The 20,039-nt window shown below is 37.8% G+C and overlaps 9 protein-coding genes across 9 annotated transcripts; 6 read left to right on the top strand and 3 right to left on the bottom strand. All coding sequences in view use genetic code 12, as the record gives it.

The window, feature by feature from the left end:
- Nucleotides 1–36: 36 nt before the first annotated feature.
- On the top strand, nucleotides 37–1,257 carry TIP41 (Tip41p; the record flags this gene model as incomplete). The annotated part of the gene is made up of 1 exon (XM_051815416.1): nucleotides 37–1,257. One exon carries the CDS (start codon nucleotides 37–39, stop codon nucleotides 1,255–1,257), a length of 1,221 nt encoding a protein of 406 aa, XP_051671192.1.
- A 135-nt stretch (nucleotides 1,258–1,392) lies between these two features.
- On the top strand, nucleotides 1,393–2,175 carry CANMA_003257 (mitochondrial 37S ribosomal protein mS42; the record flags this gene model as incomplete). The annotated part of the gene is made up of 1 exon (XM_051815415.1): nucleotides 1,393–2,175. The coding sequence occupies one exon, from the start codon at nucleotides 1,393–1,395 to the stop codon at nucleotides 2,173–2,175; it is 783 nt and encodes a 260-aa protein (XP_051671191.1).
- A 2,122-nt stretch (nucleotides 2,176–4,297) lies between these two features.
- On the bottom strand, nucleotides 4,298–5,092 carry CANMA_003256 (uncharacterized protein; the record flags this gene model as incomplete). Its single annotated transcript, XM_051815414.1, has 1 exon — nucleotides 4,298–5,092. The coding sequence occupies one exon, from the start codon at nucleotides 5,090–5,092 to the stop codon at nucleotides 4,298–4,300; it is 795 nt and encodes a 264-aa protein (XP_051671190.1).
- A 132-nt stretch (nucleotides 5,093–5,224) lies between these two features.
- CANMA_003255 (uncharacterized protein) lies at nucleotides 5,225–6,109 on the top strand (the record flags this gene model as incomplete). Its single annotated transcript, XM_051815412.1, has 1 exon — nucleotides 5,225–6,109. One exon carries the CDS (start codon nucleotides 5,225–5,227, stop codon nucleotides 6,107–6,109), a length of 885 nt encoding a protein of 294 aa, XP_051671189.1.
- A 1,903-nt stretch (nucleotides 6,110–8,012) lies between these two features.
- On the top strand, nucleotides 8,013–9,005 carry PCL5 (Pcl5p; the record flags this gene model as incomplete). Its single annotated transcript, XM_051815411.1, has 1 exon — nucleotides 8,013–9,005. The coding sequence occupies one exon, from the start codon at nucleotides 8,013–8,015 to the stop codon at nucleotides 9,003–9,005; it is 993 nt and encodes a 330-aa protein (XP_051671188.1).
- Nucleotides 9,006–9,032: 27 nt separating this feature from the next.
- Nucleotides 9,033–10,384, bottom strand: CANMA_003253 (uncharacterized protein; the record flags this gene model as incomplete). The annotated part of the gene is made up of 2 exons (XM_051815410.1): nucleotides 9,033–10,277; nucleotides 10,337–10,384. 2 exons carry the CDS (start codon nucleotides 10,382–10,384, stop codon nucleotides 9,033–9,035), a joined length of 1,293 nt encoding a protein of 430 aa, XP_051671187.1.
- Nucleotides 10,385–10,463: 79 nt separating this feature from the next.
- On the top strand, nucleotides 10,464–11,678 carry CANMA_003252 (uncharacterized protein; the record flags this gene model as incomplete). The annotated part of the gene is made up of 1 exon (XM_051815409.1): nucleotides 10,464–11,678. The coding sequence occupies one exon, from the start codon at nucleotides 10,464–10,466 to the stop codon at nucleotides 11,676–11,678; it is 1,215 nt and encodes a 404-aa protein (XP_051671186.1).
- Nucleotides 11,679–11,713: 35 nt separating this feature from the next.
- Nucleotides 11,714–13,039, bottom strand: ECM331 (Ecm331p; the record flags this gene model as incomplete). Its single annotated transcript, XM_051815408.1, has 1 exon — nucleotides 11,714–13,039. The coding sequence occupies one exon, from the start codon at nucleotides 13,037–13,039 to the stop codon at nucleotides 11,714–11,716; it is 1,326 nt and encodes a 441-aa protein (XP_051671185.1).
- A 2,080-nt stretch (nucleotides 13,040–15,119) lies between these two features.
- On the top strand, nucleotides 15,120–19,949 carry INT1 (Int1p; the record flags this gene model as incomplete). The annotated part of the gene is made up of 1 exon (XM_051815407.1): nucleotides 15,120–19,949. The coding sequence occupies one exon, from the start codon at nucleotides 15,120–15,122 to the stop codon at nucleotides 19,947–19,949; it is 4,830 nt and encodes a 1,609-aa protein (XP_051671184.1).
- Between the last annotated feature and the right edge of the window lie 90 nt (nucleotides 19,950–20,039).

Raw genomic sequence — 20,039 nt, 5'->3', positions numbered from 1 at the left:
CATCACATTTAGCTTCACATCTTTTACACCAACAGCATGAGTGATAATAATGACAAACGAACCAGTCGTCCACTGAACTTTGCTATTCCGACACAACCACGTCGTGGTATTGATGCCGTACATGTCAATGCTGCAAGAGAGATGGTGCAACTACATACCCGAGGTCGGGCACCACCAACAAGACAACCACCACAACCACAATCGCCACGAGGAGGCTCTAGAGCTCATGCCCCGGTAATATCAGAGCAGTCTAAAGCGCCAGTTTCTAGACCCAATATCAGCATACCGCTAGAACACGATGGGGAATGCAAAAACCCCCAGTGCCAACATTGTGGTAGTATCATCATACCTGCTCCGCAGCTGTCATTCCCTCTACAGGATAAACCATCGATCAAGGTTAATGGCTGGGAGATTTATACCATCAAGAAACCGATTCTATCTTCAGCTGAACTTGATCATTTAGGTGATACCAAGTTTGAGTTCCCGTTGCCGGAAATGATTTTTGGCAATAATTTTGTTCGGATTAGGTATACTGGTGGTGACGGCAACGACATCGACATCGACAACGATAACGGACATGAGATTTGGTTTAATTCAATAGACGCATTGGACACATTAGAGGATGAATGCCATTTGAAAGTGAGTTATCATGAGGAATGGTTACAACTGCGTCAGAATAGACGGAAAAAACAAGAGAGAGGGGGTGATGCCAAAACTTCAACCGATGTGGACAATGAAATGTGTGGCAAGGTTAGTGAATTAACCGATATGGATGCGGTGAAGCCATATGATTGGACATATTCACCTAATTACGTGGGCCATACTCGTGGGTTTGACTTTGTTGTTGATAACTCGTTGGAAATCCCCGTGAATCGATTAATGAACCCCGACCCAATTTTGTTTTTCGATGAAATGATCTTGTATGAGGATGAGTTGGCTGATAATGGAATCAGTATGCTTTCAATAAAGATTAGAGTCATGCCAACTTGTTTACTATTATTGTGTCGATTCTTCTTAAGGATAGATAATGTCATATTCAGAATAAGGGATTGTCGAGTGTTTATCGACTTTAACTCAAATGAAGTGATACGAGAGTACAAGTTGCAAGAATGTGATTATGATGAGGTATTGAAGTTGGCTGGTGGTGGTAGTGGCGGCAAAGTGAATAACGATCCAAAGAGATTGTTACGAGATCAGAACTGGGTCAGTTTGAACATACCAGTTGTTAATAGGACTATTGAAAAGTGTACAGTATAGTAAAAAAACATGCGTTGGGTAGTCTTATATCGTCTTGAGCTTTCTAAGAAAGTGCAAACCTGAAGAGAAAATCAATTAAAAAAAAAAAAAATTTTTTTCAACAGTGTTTAGCAAAATCAAAGGCTAGTCTAAAGTATGTTTAAACCAAGTCGAAATAGTCTCTTGAGACAGCTCCGATCTGTTCATACAGTACCCAGGTTGGCCAATCACGAAACATGGTCAGCTCAAGGAATACCAGGCCTCTTGTCGCCTCAAGGCTATTCAACAGCATGGACTGATTATCAAACGTATTTGTTAACCAACTTGACCTTACTCACCAACGGTACTGCCAATGAGACGAAGAAACCATTTGAAATACTACTCAATGCTGCTAAACAAACGACTCAACAACATACGTTCCACTACGCTGCCATGTCCCACATGAACCACTTTTTTTTTGAGCAATTGACAGATAAGTCGACGTCAAAATTGAGTAAACCATCCCGATTCCTTATGGAGAAGCTAATACACCAAGATATATTAGATGTGGATGCTTTAAGAACCAAGATCTTGACCATGGCGGAAAACGCGTATGGACAAGGATGGATCTACCTCGTTGAAGACAAGACCAAGAATTTGCAGTTTCTTCAATGTAATAACGAAGGAATGCCCTATTATTTTGGTAAACGTCAACAATTGGATTTGAATGGCGGCATTGATGAATTTACATTCAACAGTTTGGCCAATTTGCAAACGAGAGCTAGTAATGAGGAAGTCGCTCAACAACAAGAAGAACAGTATTTGCCTATATTGGCGATAAATTATTGGGATTATATGTATGTTGAGGATTATGGCGTTACGGGAAAGAATGAATATTTAAACAACTTGTGGGATCATTTGAATTGGGATGTGATTAATAAGAGATTGTTCCAAGTGTAAAAGGGTGAGAGCTTTGTATATAGACAATTTTAAAGACATAGTACTAAAAACAGGTATATGGACTTTATCAACAGCACCTCAGTTTCTGTACAATGTTTAGCTTTTCCTTAGGGAGTAACTTGCTCATTCACGACCTCCTCTTTCACTTTATTTTTTTAACTTCTGGTAGCAGAGCCATTTACTCATACTTGTTACATATGAGTGGTAAGATAGAGGGGAATGTTTCTCCGAGGTACGTGACGAATTCTTCGAATCTGACACTTACAAGATTAGGTTCTCCTTTGAACTCTTCAATGCAATATTGCAGTAAAAGTGACTGGGAATCTAGAAAGTTCTAGAGACTATTTGACAGAGGCGCAAAATGCTGAGGGACATTTGCTGATAGTTATTCACGTCATTTGCACAGTTTTAAATTGAGGTATTTATGCCAGCACAGTATGGGGGCATGGGCCAAGACGAATGAAGTAAAGCTTAAAATGCTCATTTTAAATCGATATATTTCCTGTATATAAATAGATTCTTTAGTCAGATGTTTTCCCAATGAGGAAATCGCCGCATTCGGAGTCTGTAGGCAGAATTGTCTCAAAACAATTTAATACATACACGTCATTGTGTGTGTGTGTGTGTCACGTAGTACAAATTTTTTTCACCAAGAAATATACTTCCTGATCATTTATATAAATAACAGTAAATTCTCACCCCTTCATTCTATTTACAATATTTTACAACATTTTACAACATCATCAAGTTATCTTACATAATAAATTCATATAATGTCTTCTAACGCCAACGACGAAACCAAATCAACCTGCAGTTGCGGCTCTTCATGCACTTGCTCCAAAGAACAAGGTGGTTGCAAATGCAACAGTTGCTCAAAATAAAGATATAGCTGGAGAGGAGAACTAATGTTGTATAGCTAATCTAATGATATATTTAAATTCAAGCAGCGTTCAATTGTAGACCAAATGGTCCTTTTCTGCTACATTGAAATAATAGTCCTACAAATCGAAGAGGAGGGACAAATTCTGATGCTTTCCACTTTTTACAGCAGTGGCCCTGACAAAATACTTATACTGAAAGACGAGATTGAATGCAATTGAGAGTCTTTAGCCTATGTTGCTGTTGGCAGTAAGTGATCGGGTCGGAAATATGCCTAAGCTCGCATCAAAGAAAAATGGGGCCGCTGCGTCGGCCGTTGCTGTAAACATTTCAATGTCCAAAGCAAGGAAAAGTTCGATTTCGAAGCCTTTTAAAGAAAACTCTACAGTTTCAAACAAATTTGTAAAAATAGTGTGCTTATTGACTATGTAAAACTATATAGAACCTAGCACTTTCATTAGCCTTTAGACTACTTTACTTTGGTTGACATGTACACTTGTCAGTGCTTTCACATTGACAGGTATTTGCGCATGTGCATGTACTTGAGCAACAGGAACAGGTGGCTTTTGAACTCATTATTGGTAAACTTTGACTTGATAAAGTATAATAGATAAAAAAATGAAAGAAGGAAGGAAAGAAAGAAAGAAAGGACAAATGAAAAAGAATTGATTGAAAAGGAGGGAAATTCAACTTCTATTTATACTATTTTGCTCTTTGTATAGAATGTTCTATAAAGGCTAAAATATGCAGTATTCTCCTTATATACATTTTAACCAATCGTCTTGCATTGGGGTACAGCACAACTAATAAAAGTTTTTGGCTTATTTTTGTGTACAGATTGTTATCGCTAAAATTGGCACATACATTTTATATACACGACCTGTTGGCCAATATGATACAATGTACACCCAAAAAGGTTCCAACTCCATGGTGCTCCACGGAGAAGTGGGTTAAACACGTCGCCCAGAAAAAAAAGTGTATGACAAAGTTAAAAAGAAGCTTACTGGTTTGATAGGCCACGTTGTCCTTTATTCCGTTTAGTAAGTGGTTTATTTGGCAAGAGGATATCCAATACCGATATGAAAGATTGCTATTTTGGGCTAATTGTTGTGCCGTAATTTTGAAGAAAACCAAAATTGCTTCTCTGTAGTAGATAAATTCCTATAGTATCACTAATGGAGGAGCCCTTCTCCGAGCATTTACACCCGCTCAATAATAAAGTAACTAAGGTGTACACATTTTATTAGATTAATCTATTTATTTCCCGTTCACAAATCGTCATCATTGTTTCCTTTTCACTACTTCCTTCCATTTCATGAATTGTTGAGTACAACCCTTCCCACGTAGACTTATTATTCTTGTTGATGTCGATAGAGCGCAAGTACTCCTTCACACTTGATTGTAACAATGCACTTTTATCCTTTTTAGAGTCAATTGATGAAAGACGATACAATAATGCTATTTTGTTAAACACAGTGTAAGCATCGGGCTCTATTACGAGAACCCTTTTGAGACAATGGATGGCTTTGCTGAATTCCTTCAATTTAGCATATTCATCAGCCAATTCGCACCATGCAACAACATCACCAGGTGCAAGGTTTAAGTAGTAGACGAGATTGTTGATGTACTTCAAGTCATCAGCGTGCCGAGACATTGTAGTTAGTCTCCTCGACAATTGTAGCTCATCTGGGTCCTCACTGAGGATCTCCCCCGCCGATTTCAAGTCGCCGATTGCTTCAAAGTAGATGGACTTGAGGAGCTTAATACGCTGCGATGAAACTTTGTTGCCAAATTGGTCGTTTAATCTCTCAAGAACTGCTTTCGCTTCAATATCGTGGCCCGTGATTAATGACAAGTAAAAGTCTAATTCAAAAAGTTGAAATAACTCAATTGAATCTAATTTGTCCTGGTGGTTTTGAAGATAAGATTTGAGCTGTTTGGTATGGTTGTTTATTTCTTGTGGTGTAAAAGTGGCAAATCTGCCAGTAGTGGCAACATTAAGGAGCTTTCTCTTAATAACGGCTTGGTCAGTGGACATGACGGGAAGGATTGTAAAGTGGAAGGTGGCCGTTAAAAAAAAAATACAGTTGTCAATCTTGTCAATTTTGTTGTCAATTTTGTTGTCAATTTTCTTTTCCAGCCTTTTTCGTCAAAACAAAAAGGTTCCAATATGTCAGACGAGTTGGGTGAAACATGCGACCACTTTCTCAAAACTACGACGATACTATCGCATCAATACGGCATTCCTCAGGTCCAGCGACAGCAAGATTTCACGTCATGGTCTCACATTCATAATCTAGAGAAGCAGTACTACGCGGTGTATCAGGATCTAACCCACAAACTCAATCACTTGATGTACTTGACGAAATTGAAGGAAGTTTCTAACCTTGATGATATATCACATCAGATTGACCAAATCAAGCAAGCAATGGATATTGATGACTTGGATGAACTATATCAGTTTATCCAATTGCAAAATGATGTAGTCAAGACCGATTCTTTGCTTAATCGCTTCTTGCTCATGTCTCTGCCAATATTAAAAGCTATTAATCAAGCCAGTTTAAACACTTCAGAGATGAAAATACTAGATCATTTGGGAATATTGTACAATGAAGGTGGACTTGTGTATAAAGTGCAAGAAATTGAAAACAAGAATCGGGATGAAGTTAGTCAACCAGAAAAGAACCCGTTTGAATTAATCTACACTGATATAAAGCCATTGATGGATGAAGTTCAACAGTTGGATGCTCAATTCAAACAGTTACAGCTAAAGTACATTTCCAACAAGGAAAACAAAGTTGAGGAAAACGAAGAAGCTCGCACTCGATATCATGGGCTTGTACTGCGATGGCACAAACTAGATAGATTATGCCTACTTTTGATCCTATTGATTACTAGTCTACCTTATGCATGGCTGACAGATGAACTGTTGATGACTATGATGCTTGACTTGAATGACATGCGTGATAAATTGGCCAAGTACCAGTCGGTAGTAAATAAAGATAATATAGACGACTTTACAAGTAGGGAGTTGCTAAGCTTGGAGTTTGATTGATCCTTCTAGTATTTCTTGTGACAGTCCGATACTCAAAAGACAAACACTTTTAGTATACATTAGAGTAATTTTTTTAATCAAGTAATTAACAGTATCGGCTTTGGCGACAACATTATCGAACTCGTCAATCCAGAAGTATTTCATACATTTCCACAATTTTCCTAGTTAGAGCCTTATTTTCAAACAAATCCATCTCGTAGAAATGATTGTGCTTGACCTTAGCATTATGACTAATAGATTACACGGATATCTTCTTTAACTTATTGCCAGCTCAATTAAGCAGTTTGAGCTTGGTAAAACCTTCGGAAAACGAAGCTCCTCTACACTAAGAGTCAAATAATTGGGGTTTCGCAATACTCAACAACTTTGGTCTTTGTTTGTTTCTTCAGTAATCTGGATTTTCCCAAGAACTGTCAAGTACAATGACAAATTTTGTGCAGCGGTTGTCAAATTTATAGCTTGTTCAGTTCTAAGAATGTTTTATCGGAAATCAACAGACAAAATTGTTGACTCCCGCCATAGATATACTGGCCTCTAATAACTCGGTTGGGGATAAACCCAAAGCAATCATTTAACGTCGGTTGAATAGCTTCTGTAATGCTGGGTGGGGATCCAATATAGACTTATAGCTGCTGATTGATACCAACCTGTAAGTGTGGAAAGAGATGCTTAGTTGGTGTAGACAGATTTCTTGCATTATCAAAAGCAATAGAATTATGTCGTGTAAAAATATGTCGCAGTGAGATGTGACTAATTATGCCGTTGCTTTGATAAATGATTATGTCGCACTAAACGAATAATAAATAGAAAATAAAAAAACAACACTGTATTTATAAAAGTAAGATGACTAAATTGATATTACGATTTAGGTCGAAGCGGTAACGGAGGTCAAGAACCAAATGTTTGCCCCTTTATCAAATAAAACCGGATATTCGGCAAACAGGCGTTTTAAGGCGTGACTAGATATGATGATTGTGTTGTTCTCGAATGATAGACAAAAGGAATTTAATTTTTTGTTTTTTGACTCATATCAGTTTATATGCAGTACGTTATCTATTATTTTTTATTTTATTACTCATACAACATACAGACAAAGAGAAAAACAAAAATCGTTCAAAACTGTGGATGGGTCATCAAAACCAAACAGAAACCAACAGAATATATAAATAGACAACTCTTCAGTACACACACACACACAGAGTGTTCTTTACAGTTCTATCTTATCAGAGTTACTTTAGTACTACTACTACTACTACTACTACTACTACCTCACTAACCAACAGATAGCATTACAATTTATTACTCAAACAGAAGATAAATATTGCAGAATTCTTTTGGATTATTTTTTTGGCAACCACATCCACCTCCACATCCACACACTATTACCACTATACTTATCCAGTTAAGCTGTTTTAAAACCCACTTTTTCTTTTCTACAATTACAATAACAATTACAATAATAGCTGAGATGTACTCACAATACTTTTACTAAATTTTTTATCCTTTCACTAAACATCGTCGTGCTTAAGTTTTGCTTTATATCAGTTGTGTAATATCATCGTCATCATCATCATCAAAGAGACTTAAGTTTTTTATTTACGCAACAGATTTTTTTATATCAAACAGGGAGTTTTTTTCATCATTTTTTATTATTATATCAGTCAAGGTTACTATTAAATTAAATTGGTAACTATATTAGTCATTTTATCACCAGGAGTTTTGTACAACAGGGTATTGTTTTGTTTTGCTAATTTTACAAAGATTGCCTTTTCTACAAATAAACAACGGCGTTTTTATTTTCAGGTAACACAGGGGCCATAGACAATCAGGGGGTTTTTTTTATTTGTTTGTCTTTTATTCATTTTCCATCATTTCATTTCATTAGTTACGATTTTTTTCCATTATGCAATCGCCAGTGTCACCTTCTTGCAAGAGACAAGAAAAGCAAGAAGTTGCTCAAATAAAGCAAAACGATCAACAAGGTGTTGTTGACTTGTTAACACCACCAAGTGCTTCATCATCCTCATCATCGCCTGAAGGAGATTCACTTGCAGCTGTTAAAGCATCTATTACTGCATTTTCACCAAATCATCATGATTACTATCACCAAGCTCATTTAAGCAAGGCTCAATTCAACTCCATCTTGGTCAATTGTGCTACGAATTTATTAAAAATCTTGTATTCGAAGCAACAGCACCAACAGCACACTTGTGACACCAAACAAGTCAAGCAATTCATTATTGAGATACTCAAACGGTCCAAAACGTCAATTCAATCGTTGCAGTTGGCTTGTTTTTACATTTACAAGTTGATAATTGCCACCACCAACAACAAGAACAACAACTTACACTTGCCAATGAAATGCCAACATTTATTTCTTGGACTAATTATAATTGCCTCCAAATTTAACCAGGATTATAACTACTCCTTCAAGTCGTGGTGTAAAATTATTGGGTTAGGTGACGAAGATACGACCAAGCATGTTAAACATTTGCGCAATGTTGAAGTTCAAATACTTGGATTATTAAATTACGAGATGGGGTTAATGGGGGACAAATATGAAAATTGGTGTAATATCTTGTTCATATTTGGATATGATTTCATCAAGTATCAAATTATTAAACAAAACCAAATGGACAATGTTGTGTCTAATGATTTAATTTGGGATTTGGATGTATCTTCATATATGATTAAATTAGACAAATGGAGACAATTTTTCCAAGATTTAAAGCTTGATAATTTGAATCTTGTCAAGATTAGATTTGAATCTTATTTCACTCAACAATTGAATCAAAAGGTGTTTATCGTTCTTGAGCAACAAGAGTCAACTAAAAAGAGATGCAGAGATGACATAACTGTCAGTTTATTTGATCATGTGAAAAAGATTAAAGTTTAGCTATCATTGGCTCGTCTGTATATTATTTTATATCATATATAAACATCCATCAGCACCAAATTTACCACGTATATTCACCGGCATAAACCCATCTCCTTCGCCATTGGAGTTTGGCTCTTTTGCTACTTCTCCCTTCAAGTAATTTGTCGATTTGCCAATAGTATAGCCTCTAATCAACAAATTACCTATGCCATTTGCATTCAAATTATTCACCTTCATTTCGAGCGATTGCGGCATCACGCCAAACTGACGAGTATAGGTGCGATATTCATAATAGTCAGTGGTCAAAATGGGGCCGAGGATATTGTATGTGCAATATTCACGAATTACGTGTGAATTTGTGACAATGCGTAAATGATTTAGTTGCGAAGAAGTCAATTGCGGATGCGAAATGGGCGAGTACACATAGACTAATTTATCCGATTCAAAGATTCCTAATCCAAGGAAATATAATTTGATATTTTGTCGCCATGACAAGTCAGTTAATGATGCTTGTGATTCAGGGAGGGTTGTTATATCGGTGTCAAAGCTAGGTGGTGAATCGGCAATGTGAACTTCCATTTGACAAACAAATGCCATTAGTAATTTGACAATCGTGTTTGCCACACCTTCGAAATCTGGTGATGACACAATAGTGATTGATTTTCCCGTGTAGTCCACTGGTAAATGCTTTATTGATGATGCAACAGCACTAATCAAATTCAATTGAGCAAAGTCGACAGCCACATCAATTCCTAGTTTAACCAGTTTGTTGAATCTGATAGCGACCCCTTTATCCCTGTCGGGCGTGTATACATTAGCGAACTCGGATGATTTTTGTGGTTTTGGGGGAAGCTTGATTTCTGAGATTGATGTACCTGATATAGGCTCCTGTTTGTCGTAAAATTGCAATGGAATTTGTTTAACAAGACCAATCAACACAATGATAATCCAATGCCTATCCAATTTGTGTTCCACCGGTATGTTTATCGCCTCCCATTTTGCATCTTGCCATTGGGAAATATAATAATTGATGGTTGCAAATTCGACAAGCGCATCATCACCAATGTAAATACCTTTTGTTCCTCTACTCTTCATGGCAATCTCCCAAATGTCATTGCAGTTGCCACGGCGTAACTTGTAATGATCATATCTGATATCCAAGCCAAGGCGCAATCCAGTAGGGGATTTAGTCGAGTGATAAATTGGCGACTCGTTTGGTAATCGAGTGGGGTCGGGATATGACTGTTGTTGCAAGTATAGATCAGGTACACATTTGAAGTAATTGAGTAGCTTTAGAACGACATAGATAATCGTTAGTGAGACTAATATCGTTGTTACGAAAAACATACGTGTGTGTTGGGTAATGATTTCTTTCTGGCGGAGTATTTTTTTTTCATGGAAGGAAAGATTAGAAATAAAAAAATTGATCGCGTGTTTCAACCACAAACCCTTTGTTCAATACCAAAAACACCAACGATGAAAGATTATCGGGTATTGCTATACCTACTCATCTCCTGGATTGTTGTGTTTCTAATAAATGAGAAATATGTACCTTACAGAACAATACGGAAATGTAAATGGCCGACCCTCAACCAAGATGGCCCACAGACACAAACCAACATCTTGCTCATTGCCGATCCCCAATTGATTGATAACCACACTTATCCTGGACGCAACTCTTATTTGCTAAGTTTATCGCAACATACAGTTGATCAACATTTGAAACGCAATTATCAACAACTAACCAAATTGCAACCGAGATCAACGATATTCTTGGGAGATTTGTTAGATAATGGACGCGCTTCAACCAATGAATACTTTACGCAGGAAGTGGCCCGGTTTAGATCGATTTTCCCTCCAGTGGCCAATATGTACACTAATCTTCCGGGGAACCATGATATTGGATTTGGCGATTTGATTAGAACTGATATACGTGATCGGTTTGGTGAAACTTTTGGTAATCCCAATCTACAAACTACGATTGATGGGGTTGAGTTTATAATGGTTGACACTACTAGTTTATCATCGACTAAGAATCAAATAAATCAGGCCTCGAAGGAGTTTATCAATAACTTGCCCACAAAGAGTACACCAAGAATCTTGTTATCGCATGTGCCGTTATTTCGTGACCCTAATACAAATTGTGGACCATTTCGAGAAAAACCCAAGTTTGAATCCATGGGTCGGGGGTATCAGTATCAGAACTCCCTCACTAAGGATGTAACTTCTCTGTTGCTTGGTAAAGTTGAACCAGATTTGATATTTTCTGGTGATGATCATGATTATTGCGATATTGTGCATCCTCAAGGAACAAGAGAAATTACGGTGAAGTCAATGTCGATGGCAATGGGTATATTCTACCCGGCTGTCCAACTACTCAGTTATAGCCAACTGCCTGAAGGCTTGAAATACCAAACGAGAATCTGTTATATGCAAACTCCATATGTTAATGTTGTCGTGTACATTGTCATGGCCATAGTATCAATGATTGTTTTATTTCATCAGAACTTACGATTGAAAGCGGGTAATTCGAGTTGGACAATTTTACCGTTGAGTAGACTGAAGCGAGAAGAAAAGAGCAAGATGGGTACTGGGGGGTGGAGAAAGCAAATGTGTTTGGATGTGGCTAAGGAGGGTTTTGTTGTGGGTTTAGTGGTGATTCTAATTTACAAGTACTTGATTGCAAAGTAAGGTTTTGTATAGTTAAAACTATTTCATATTTAGCCTTATAAAAGAGCAATGGCCATGATCAAACCAAGAGGCATAAGTAAGCTTGACATGATCAACTTATCAGCACTGTTTGATCTTTGAGCTGAATTATCTCCATCACTTGCTGAACCAGTGCTAGTTGATGAGCTACCACTACGAGTGGAAGTAGCTGATTGCAACTCATCTTCATTAGCTGCAGTTGAACAAATATAGTTATTGCCTTCGATATCTCCATCCTCATGCAATTGGTCAAATTCAGAACAATCAAAGTCCTCTGACGTTGAATTCAATTGGAAATCGCCTCGGACTTTTTCTAAATTAGACATTGACAAATTTCTAATGTCACCACTTATGGCCACTGCTCCTTCAACTACTTCTAAATTAGGGAATGTGTTTTGTAAATCGTGCAATTGTGAATTGTTGAAAAGACTCAATTCACCGCCAATTTCTCTCAACGACTTAAAATCAACTGAAGTCAATTCATCATGAGCAAAAAGTTGCAAACTTGAACCGACGTAGCCCAAAGTGGAAAGATTCAATGATTCAAATAAGTTATAACTAATTTGCAACGTGCCATTAACGGCACTCAAATTTTGAGCTGATAATGAACCCACGGATTGAATTGTCAAATTAGCCGCCCATTCCAAATCATTCAATTCAACAACGGCATCATCATTGTTAAAACTCAAAATCAACGCATCAGTAACACTTTTTAAATTGGCGAATTGAATCTGAGTAATGTTTTTATTATTATTGATATTCATATACTCAATATTGTTAAACGAAGTCAAACCATTCAAATTGGTCAATGCAGTGTCAGACAAGATAACTCTTCCAGCACTTTGCAATTCCTGGTTTAAAACTAAGTTGGCAAAGGATGGTAATGAAACCAATTCCAAGTCGCGTGAATTTCTCAATGATGATAAATCAATCGAATTCAATTGAGTCATGTTGACAATGGTTAATTTACCATCAATTGTTGTCAATTGATTCAAATTGATGGCAACAATTGATCTTGAGTTGATAACAGTCACGTCGCCAGCAATTTCCTCCAATTGGGGTAAATCAATTGAGGCAAATTCGTTACCGGAAATAGTAATTTCTCCATCTAAAGTTGGGCATGACGCCAATTGTTGAAGTGCAGTGGCGTTAGAAATGGTGGTTCTTGAAAATGAGCAAGAGTTTGAGGTTGAGGATGAGGATGACCTTGAGGCTGTTGAGCTGCTGCTCGTGCTTCTGGAGGTGGAGGATCTTGAACTTGTGTTCGAAGTGGTGGATGTTTCATCATCAGCAAAGATTCCACTGGCAAGAATACTAAACAAAGTAATTAATTTGAACTTCATTGTACAATAGAACTGTAATCTCTTAGTTGTACAAGAAATGAAATCGGATTTCTTTTTGAATGATAAAGGTGTGTCTTGATTATAGGGCTTGACTTCAAAGCGTTAAACCTCGTTTCAAAAATCTCACTGACTGACTTAAAAGGTGAATGAAGATTTTTTAGGAAAGTAATGTGAACGAATAAGAAAGCTTCTTCTGTAAATTTTGGTAAATTTTATCAAAGTTAGTCAAATGCAAACTTTGTTTCGTTAATATAGGTTCCCTTGGTTGAAGTAAATTTGGGAAAGGGCAAAGAAAATAAATTTATTTTTAAAAGAGGCGTGGGGCACAAACAGAGAGACGAAATGTTTTTGACTGTATACTTACAAATGCTAGAGAAGCTTATTAAATAGAGATACCAAAGAATGAGAATGTTGGAAACTGAAACTAGTTTGGGTCGAAGTTGGTATTATCTTAGCTTTATTTCTTGCTTTTTTAATTTATTAAGTGGCGTGGTTTTTAACTTTGTGCGTATAGCCCCCAAGAAAATAAAAATACCACCATAAACGCACTAAACACGCTAAACCTTGTTTTAATTTTTAGTCATAGTCAACAGAGTTTTGATAGAATGTAAACAAAGCAATGTGTTTAGTTTGGAATTATAGCGGTATGATTCAAGATCGCAGTAAATCAACTCAAGTTTTCAACACTGTATAAAGGTTGGCAGGAGAAGCAGGGACAATAATGTATTTTAGCGTGTATCGTTATAGGCTTACTTAATTGCACTTACCCATATTTTACAGCTCTTTAATAGTCTATATTGCAATCTCGCTGAAAATCACTTGATGCATAACCTTACACGACAGTACCACCTCTAAACTTTTTTACATTTAAATAATAATCGCCAAAATCTACCTTCAAGTAACTCCTTTCGGAAAAGTCAGGAAAATCAATTAGTTTCCAAAATTAGTTAGAATCCTAGATTTATTTAACGTGTTGTTCATCCCTGGTTTTATTTTTGGTATTGCTGCAAAACATTTGATTCACGCTTGTCAAATGGATATGTCGCAAGTAGGAAATGAGACACTAATATGACACAAAACTGAATAGTGATTTCATTTTTAGTTTAGATAGAGATCTCGTTGAGAAGCACTACTAGACAAGTTTAAAGGTGTATCTCAGGTGGTCGTAGTGTAGTTTAATTTCATTGCAATTAAACTAATCTCTGTCCTACCCCAAGCGGAGAAAATATAGCCATAAACTTGTAAGGAAAACTTTTGAAGAACGCGTCGTTGTTGAAGAATAGCTATAAAACACTACAAGGGAGGCAAAGCTGACACTGGCTATATGAGTATTAGTTCTCACTATTTGTAACCCTGGGGAAAAAGCAAGATATTTACTTATCAGAGATATCTCAATATACGACTTTCCTTGATCCTTTGTTAAAATTTTTTATGTCATAGATTTGGCGCAAAAAAAGAAAAAAGAGGAGGTAAAACAATAAAACCTAGGAACAAAAATTTGCAACACATTATATATTAAATTGAATGACGTCCTCTTTTATTACTCTTCTATACAATCTACACAAGCCTTGCTGACTCCTATTGCACCTTTGTTTGTTCCAATTCCTGCTTGCTACAAAAGAAGAATTGATTGTGTGTTTTATATGTCTTTGTTTTCCAAAGCAATTCCTAATTAGGAAGAATTATAAACAAAGTAAAAACAGTAAGAGAAAAAAAAAACAAAAAAACAAAAAAAAACAAATCACTTATACACAACACAACTCAACTCAAAACATCCAGAAGAAAGAACAATAGACTACTACTACTATACTACAAGATTCAACTCATTACTAGAATTTACAAACTGCTTTATCATATTTTCAAAATTCATCTGCTTAAACCACACAATCCTTTTTTTAAACTCACATTGCCAACAGTATGTCACAGTTGGAACAACCAGTCGCGTCAACACAAGATTTATCGCGTTCGCTGAGTCAAAGTACGGACTTTTTCAAAAATGAGAATGGTATGTAAAACAACAAACAGGGGAAAAAGACAGCTGATGATCATCAACTGCCAAATAAGTGTACCCTTTCACTTCATGTCAACAGTTGTACTAACCACAATTGCAGAGTCAGTGGACCTTTTACTCAGAGAGATGAGTGCCGATATGGATAGTTTAGCGCCTCCAACAACATTCGAACCGGACCACAGGCGAAATGAACATAGTTTCTCAACTTCAATCAATACATCACCAACAAAACCACTAAAATTTCCTAATCAACAACAGACTCCTATAAACGATCCCAATTCCAGCTCAGACACTTATGCCAGCGATCAAGACCAACACCAAAGCAAACTCTACCCAGAAGTCAAAAATGACCTCAAATTGTCTTTGAACCGTAACTTTGATGTTGACACTTCTGCTGACATACAAGATACTATTGAAGTGTACAATAAATACAATTCAGAAGTGGATATATACACCCTGCAAACACCAAGAACTTCAACTACAGATCTATTGACGAAGCAGCCTTACACAAATTCCTCCCCTAATAAGTCGATAATGAAGAAGACACCAACAGGCTCTCCGAAAAAAGTTGCCTTCACAGCAACAAATCCAGAAATTTACCAATATGCTCAGGGACAGCAGGAACTGGAAGATGATCAAAAACAGTCAGTCAACAGCTTAGCACTTCAAAAGCCAATTCATCACCAGTGGGAGCAACCTCATATTCACTCTGAGGATGAAAGTTTGGCGTCGCCGCCTCCTCCTCCGCCACCACACACGAGTAAACCCACTTTTGCTCAACTTTTGAACCGTGAAAACTGTGACCATGAGAATACAAAGAAGCTAGACGCTGTACCGCTTCATGGAAAAGTAAGTCCACATGCAGATGAAGAATACGACTTAGATGCTCGCTTGCAAGAGTTGGAAATAGCGTCAAAAAATAAAGCCAAAGAGAATATTCATCATCTATCGCTTTCGTTGCAAACCCCTACTTTTGATATAGAAAACCCGCTTGATTCATTACAGAAAGCGTCAGATGTACAATTACCATCATCAGGATCGTCACAATCTTCATTACAATCATTAAGAGATGACAATAGAAGCTTGAACTCGGTTCCTGGGTCACCCACCAAGGCCAACCGCGGGCTTGCATTACGTGATGGAATCAAAGGGTTATCAGATGCAACCGTTGAATCATTGTTGCCTAGAGATGAGTCAGAAGATGCGTTATACATCAGCCATTCTAATGGTGAACTGGATGCAGCTGCCCGTGATGAAGAGCCATTGGATTCGTTTGATAATTCATATAGTCGAACTGAACAATCGATTATGAATTTGCTCAATAGTGCGTCGGCTTCTCAAGTAGCACTTAATAACATCACACAAGGGAATGAAATTCACGTAAAGCAAGAAACTGACAATGACGAACAAGCATTTGTGCCAGAAGAGAAGGAAACTGTTGTAAAACAAGAGTTTGAGCACGATGAACAGCTTTTTGAACCTCAAGTTCGGGTTGTGGTGAAGAAAGAGTCAAAGGAGGTCCTACCTCAGGATGAACAAGAGACTATAGTCAAGCAAGAGCAAATTAATGGCAATTCTGTGAATCAAACTCCGCAATTTTCGACACGAGTGTTTAAATCTGAATCTAGTGTTCACATATCACCGTATACTGGACTAACCCCACAACAGGAAGTCGAACAGATGCTAGCCGAAAGTGGCGATAACCAACGGATTCAAGATGATACAACTGAGATTTCAGATTTCGTAAATCGAGACGAATCCAACATGTCTATCAGGTTCCACACGGATAGTGGTTGGAAATTAGAAGATAGTAATGATGGAGATCGGGAGGACAACGACGAATATAGTCAAGTTCTTGGCCGATCAGATATGCTTGATGAAGGTGACTCCAACTCTTCAGCAGAAGAATTTGCTGATGCATCTAATGAACTAAGCCAGGCTCTAAGCAATACAAATGGTGATAAAAAGGAGGTTGAGGATCCCAAAAGCTTGGCTCCACCAAGAGCAATTGACGAAGCAGTAGATGCAACTCACGGCCCAACAAGTAATGAAACCATCTTGGCAAACTCATCAAACATTGCTGAGCCAAATGAAGATATTACCTTGCCGCCAGTTGAAATCAACAATTATTCCTCATTGGAAGAGATTACAAAGAATATGGATTCTATATCGAGCTATGAGCGTTCATTGTCGGCAGAAAATGACGTGGAGAAACCAAAGCCGGACGACTTTTTGTCTATTTGGCATAGTCAACGAAAACAAAAGAAAAGTCAGATGCATAAAGTGCCTACTCAACAGCTTATTGCTGCATATAGAGAGGAGCAAGTTGAGCAAAAGAGGGCAACATCAACTGATAAAGTAAGAATTCCTTCATCATTAAACGGGAAAAAGATTAAAGAAGTGCATGTCATGTCAAGAAGAGTGGTTAGTCCAGATCACTTTGACGATTTGCATGTATCGGGATTTTTGCCCGAGTTATCTAGAGACTCCGTGTTTAATGATTTGCACTTCACCAATCAATCTCGTGTTCCATCGGCACAACTCAACACTTCCAACATGCTTTCTAATATAGATAATAATCCAAATGTCGTTGAACCACCACAACCTTTGATACCTGGCCAAGCCCGTCAAACAAAGAGGTTCATTTCTTCAAATAGCAGCAACTTACAACGTGCATCGACCACAGGCCCAGCACCCACCGGGCCAACGAGATCAAGATTTAGAGTGCCCACTTTTGAAATCAAGCGCTCGTCGTCGGTGCTTTCACCCAAGAACATGTATGATGATATCTTTGAGGATGTCGTGCCAAGAAAGCCACCAACTATACGGGCCGAAGGTATGAAGACTTTGCCAAGTATGGATAAAGATGATGTCAAGCGAATTCTTTCAACGAGAAAGGGCATGACGCAGGATGAATATGCCCATGCTAAATTTGTGGAACAGAAACCGAAAAAGAATTCAGTTGTCACCGAGACAGAAAATGCACATGAGCATATTCCCCAGACGGCATCGATCCATGATGCGAATACCGAGTCGCCCCGTCAGCCTTCAATTGCAACTGGTTCTGATGTTTTGCCTTATTCTTATTTGGCAGATGAATTGAACAAGTCTCCTAGTGAATTAATGTCAAAGAACCAACCTGAAGATTTCCCAACAAGGACAAGTTCTGTCATTGTCCACAAGAATGCGCCATTGCCGGAGCCAGAGTTTGAATTTGACATTTCACCACATACACCACCATTGCCTGCTGGTGTAATTGATGAGTTGGATACTGATACAGCTTTGAACTATTTACACAGTGACAGCCTATCTCCCAAGACAGAAAGACAGGAGGCGAAGCCCAAATCACCATTGGACCCCGCACAGCAGCAATCTCCGGAACCAGTTGTTGAGAGGAAGTTGGATCCAAGTGTTCGGCCTGTTGTTGCCAAGCCAAACCTTCCCACGGATACACCAGCAACACCAATCAAAAAGTTTCGGAAGGATGCTCATACTCCCGTCTCCAAGAGAAGTTCGCCTAGAAAAAGTCCTATTAAAATTGGTTCTCCTGTTAAACTTGTAAAGAAGAATGGATCAGTTACCGGTATTGAGTTGGCGGAAAAACACCATTTCCATGACCTTGCCAATGCTGAGAAAGTCCAACCATTTCTTGGAGATGAATTGGTACATGCCAAGATTAGAGATAACTTGGACTACGAGAAATGGACACCAGAACATAAATCCAACATGCCAAGTGCAGTTTCAGTACCATCAGAATTTTCTGATTCAAAAAGTCAGCATCATAATTCTCATGAGCGTCATAAATCGGATCCCAAGGTTATTGACGATGAGCTTCCCGATGTTGCATGGCAAGAACGTGGCAAGTTGTTTTTCCGCGTGCTTGGGTTAAAGAATATTAATTTACCTGATATGAAGTCACACAAGGGTAAGTTTACCATTGCTTTGGATAATGGTGTTCACTGTGTAAAGACGTCTGAATATGACTTGGACCGGAATCTAGTTTCAATTGGTAAAGAATTTGAACTTATTGTTGCCGACTCTTTGCAATTTATCTTGACTATGAAGGCTAGCTATACTAAACCGAAGGGTACATTGGTCGAAGTACGCGAGAGGAAGGTTGTCAAGTCAAGGAATAAGTTGGGTCGCTTCTTTGGATCTAAAGATATCATCACCACAACACGGTACGTTCCTAGTAAAGTTGAAGACAGTTGGGCTAACAAACTAGCCACTGATGGTTCATTTGCTAGGTGCTATATTGATTTTGCTCAATTTGAACAGCAAGTGAGTGGTAGGGTGCAAAGATTCGACTTGAGTTGTTTTAATGAATGGGAAACGAGAGCTAATGGTAATAATGGCAATGGTCCCCAATCAAACACCAGGTGCAAGCCGTACAAAATAGCCGAGTTGGAGGTTGAAATGTTGTTTGTGCCTCGCTCCGACCCCCATGAAATTTTGCCAACAAGTATCAAATCGGCATACCAATCCTTGGCCGAGTTGAGTAAAGAGTTGAAGACTGTAAACGAAGGTTACTTGTATCAAGAAGGTGGTGATTGCGAAATATGGAAACGTCGTTGGTTTAAGCTTTATGCTACGTCATTAGTGGCCCATTCCGAATTCAGCCACAAGACAAGAGCCAAGATCAATTTGAACAAAGTGATTGATGTTATGTATGTTGACAAGGAAAACTTACACAATTCGAAACATCGTAATTTCAGTGATGTTTTACTTGTTGAACATTCGTTCAAGATCAAATTTGCCAATGGTGAAATTATTGAATTTGGTGCTCCAAATGAACGCGAAATGAAGCAATGGATTGAGATTTTGGAGAGTATTGTTCAGCGCAACAAGATTAGACGACAACCTTGGGTTAATTTGATGATGAAGCAGCAACTGGAGTAATCAAGGTATAGTTTTGTTTAGAGGGATGAAATAAAAATGTAATATTACGAATTTTTAATTTAATTAAATTACAAGGTTGAAGATTCTCTT

The sequence above is a fragment of the Candida margitis genome, assembly GCF_024628925.1.
Source record: "Candida margitis strain CBS 14175 chromosome Unknown scaffold31, whole genome shotgun sequence".
In the NCBI taxonomy this organism is placed as follows: Eukaryota; Fungi; Ascomycota; class Pichiomycetes; order Serinales; family Debaryomycetaceae; genus Lodderomyces; species Lodderomyces margitis.
Note: the sequence above shows the minus strand (reverse complement) of the source record. Positions and strands in the feature narration are given on the sequence as shown.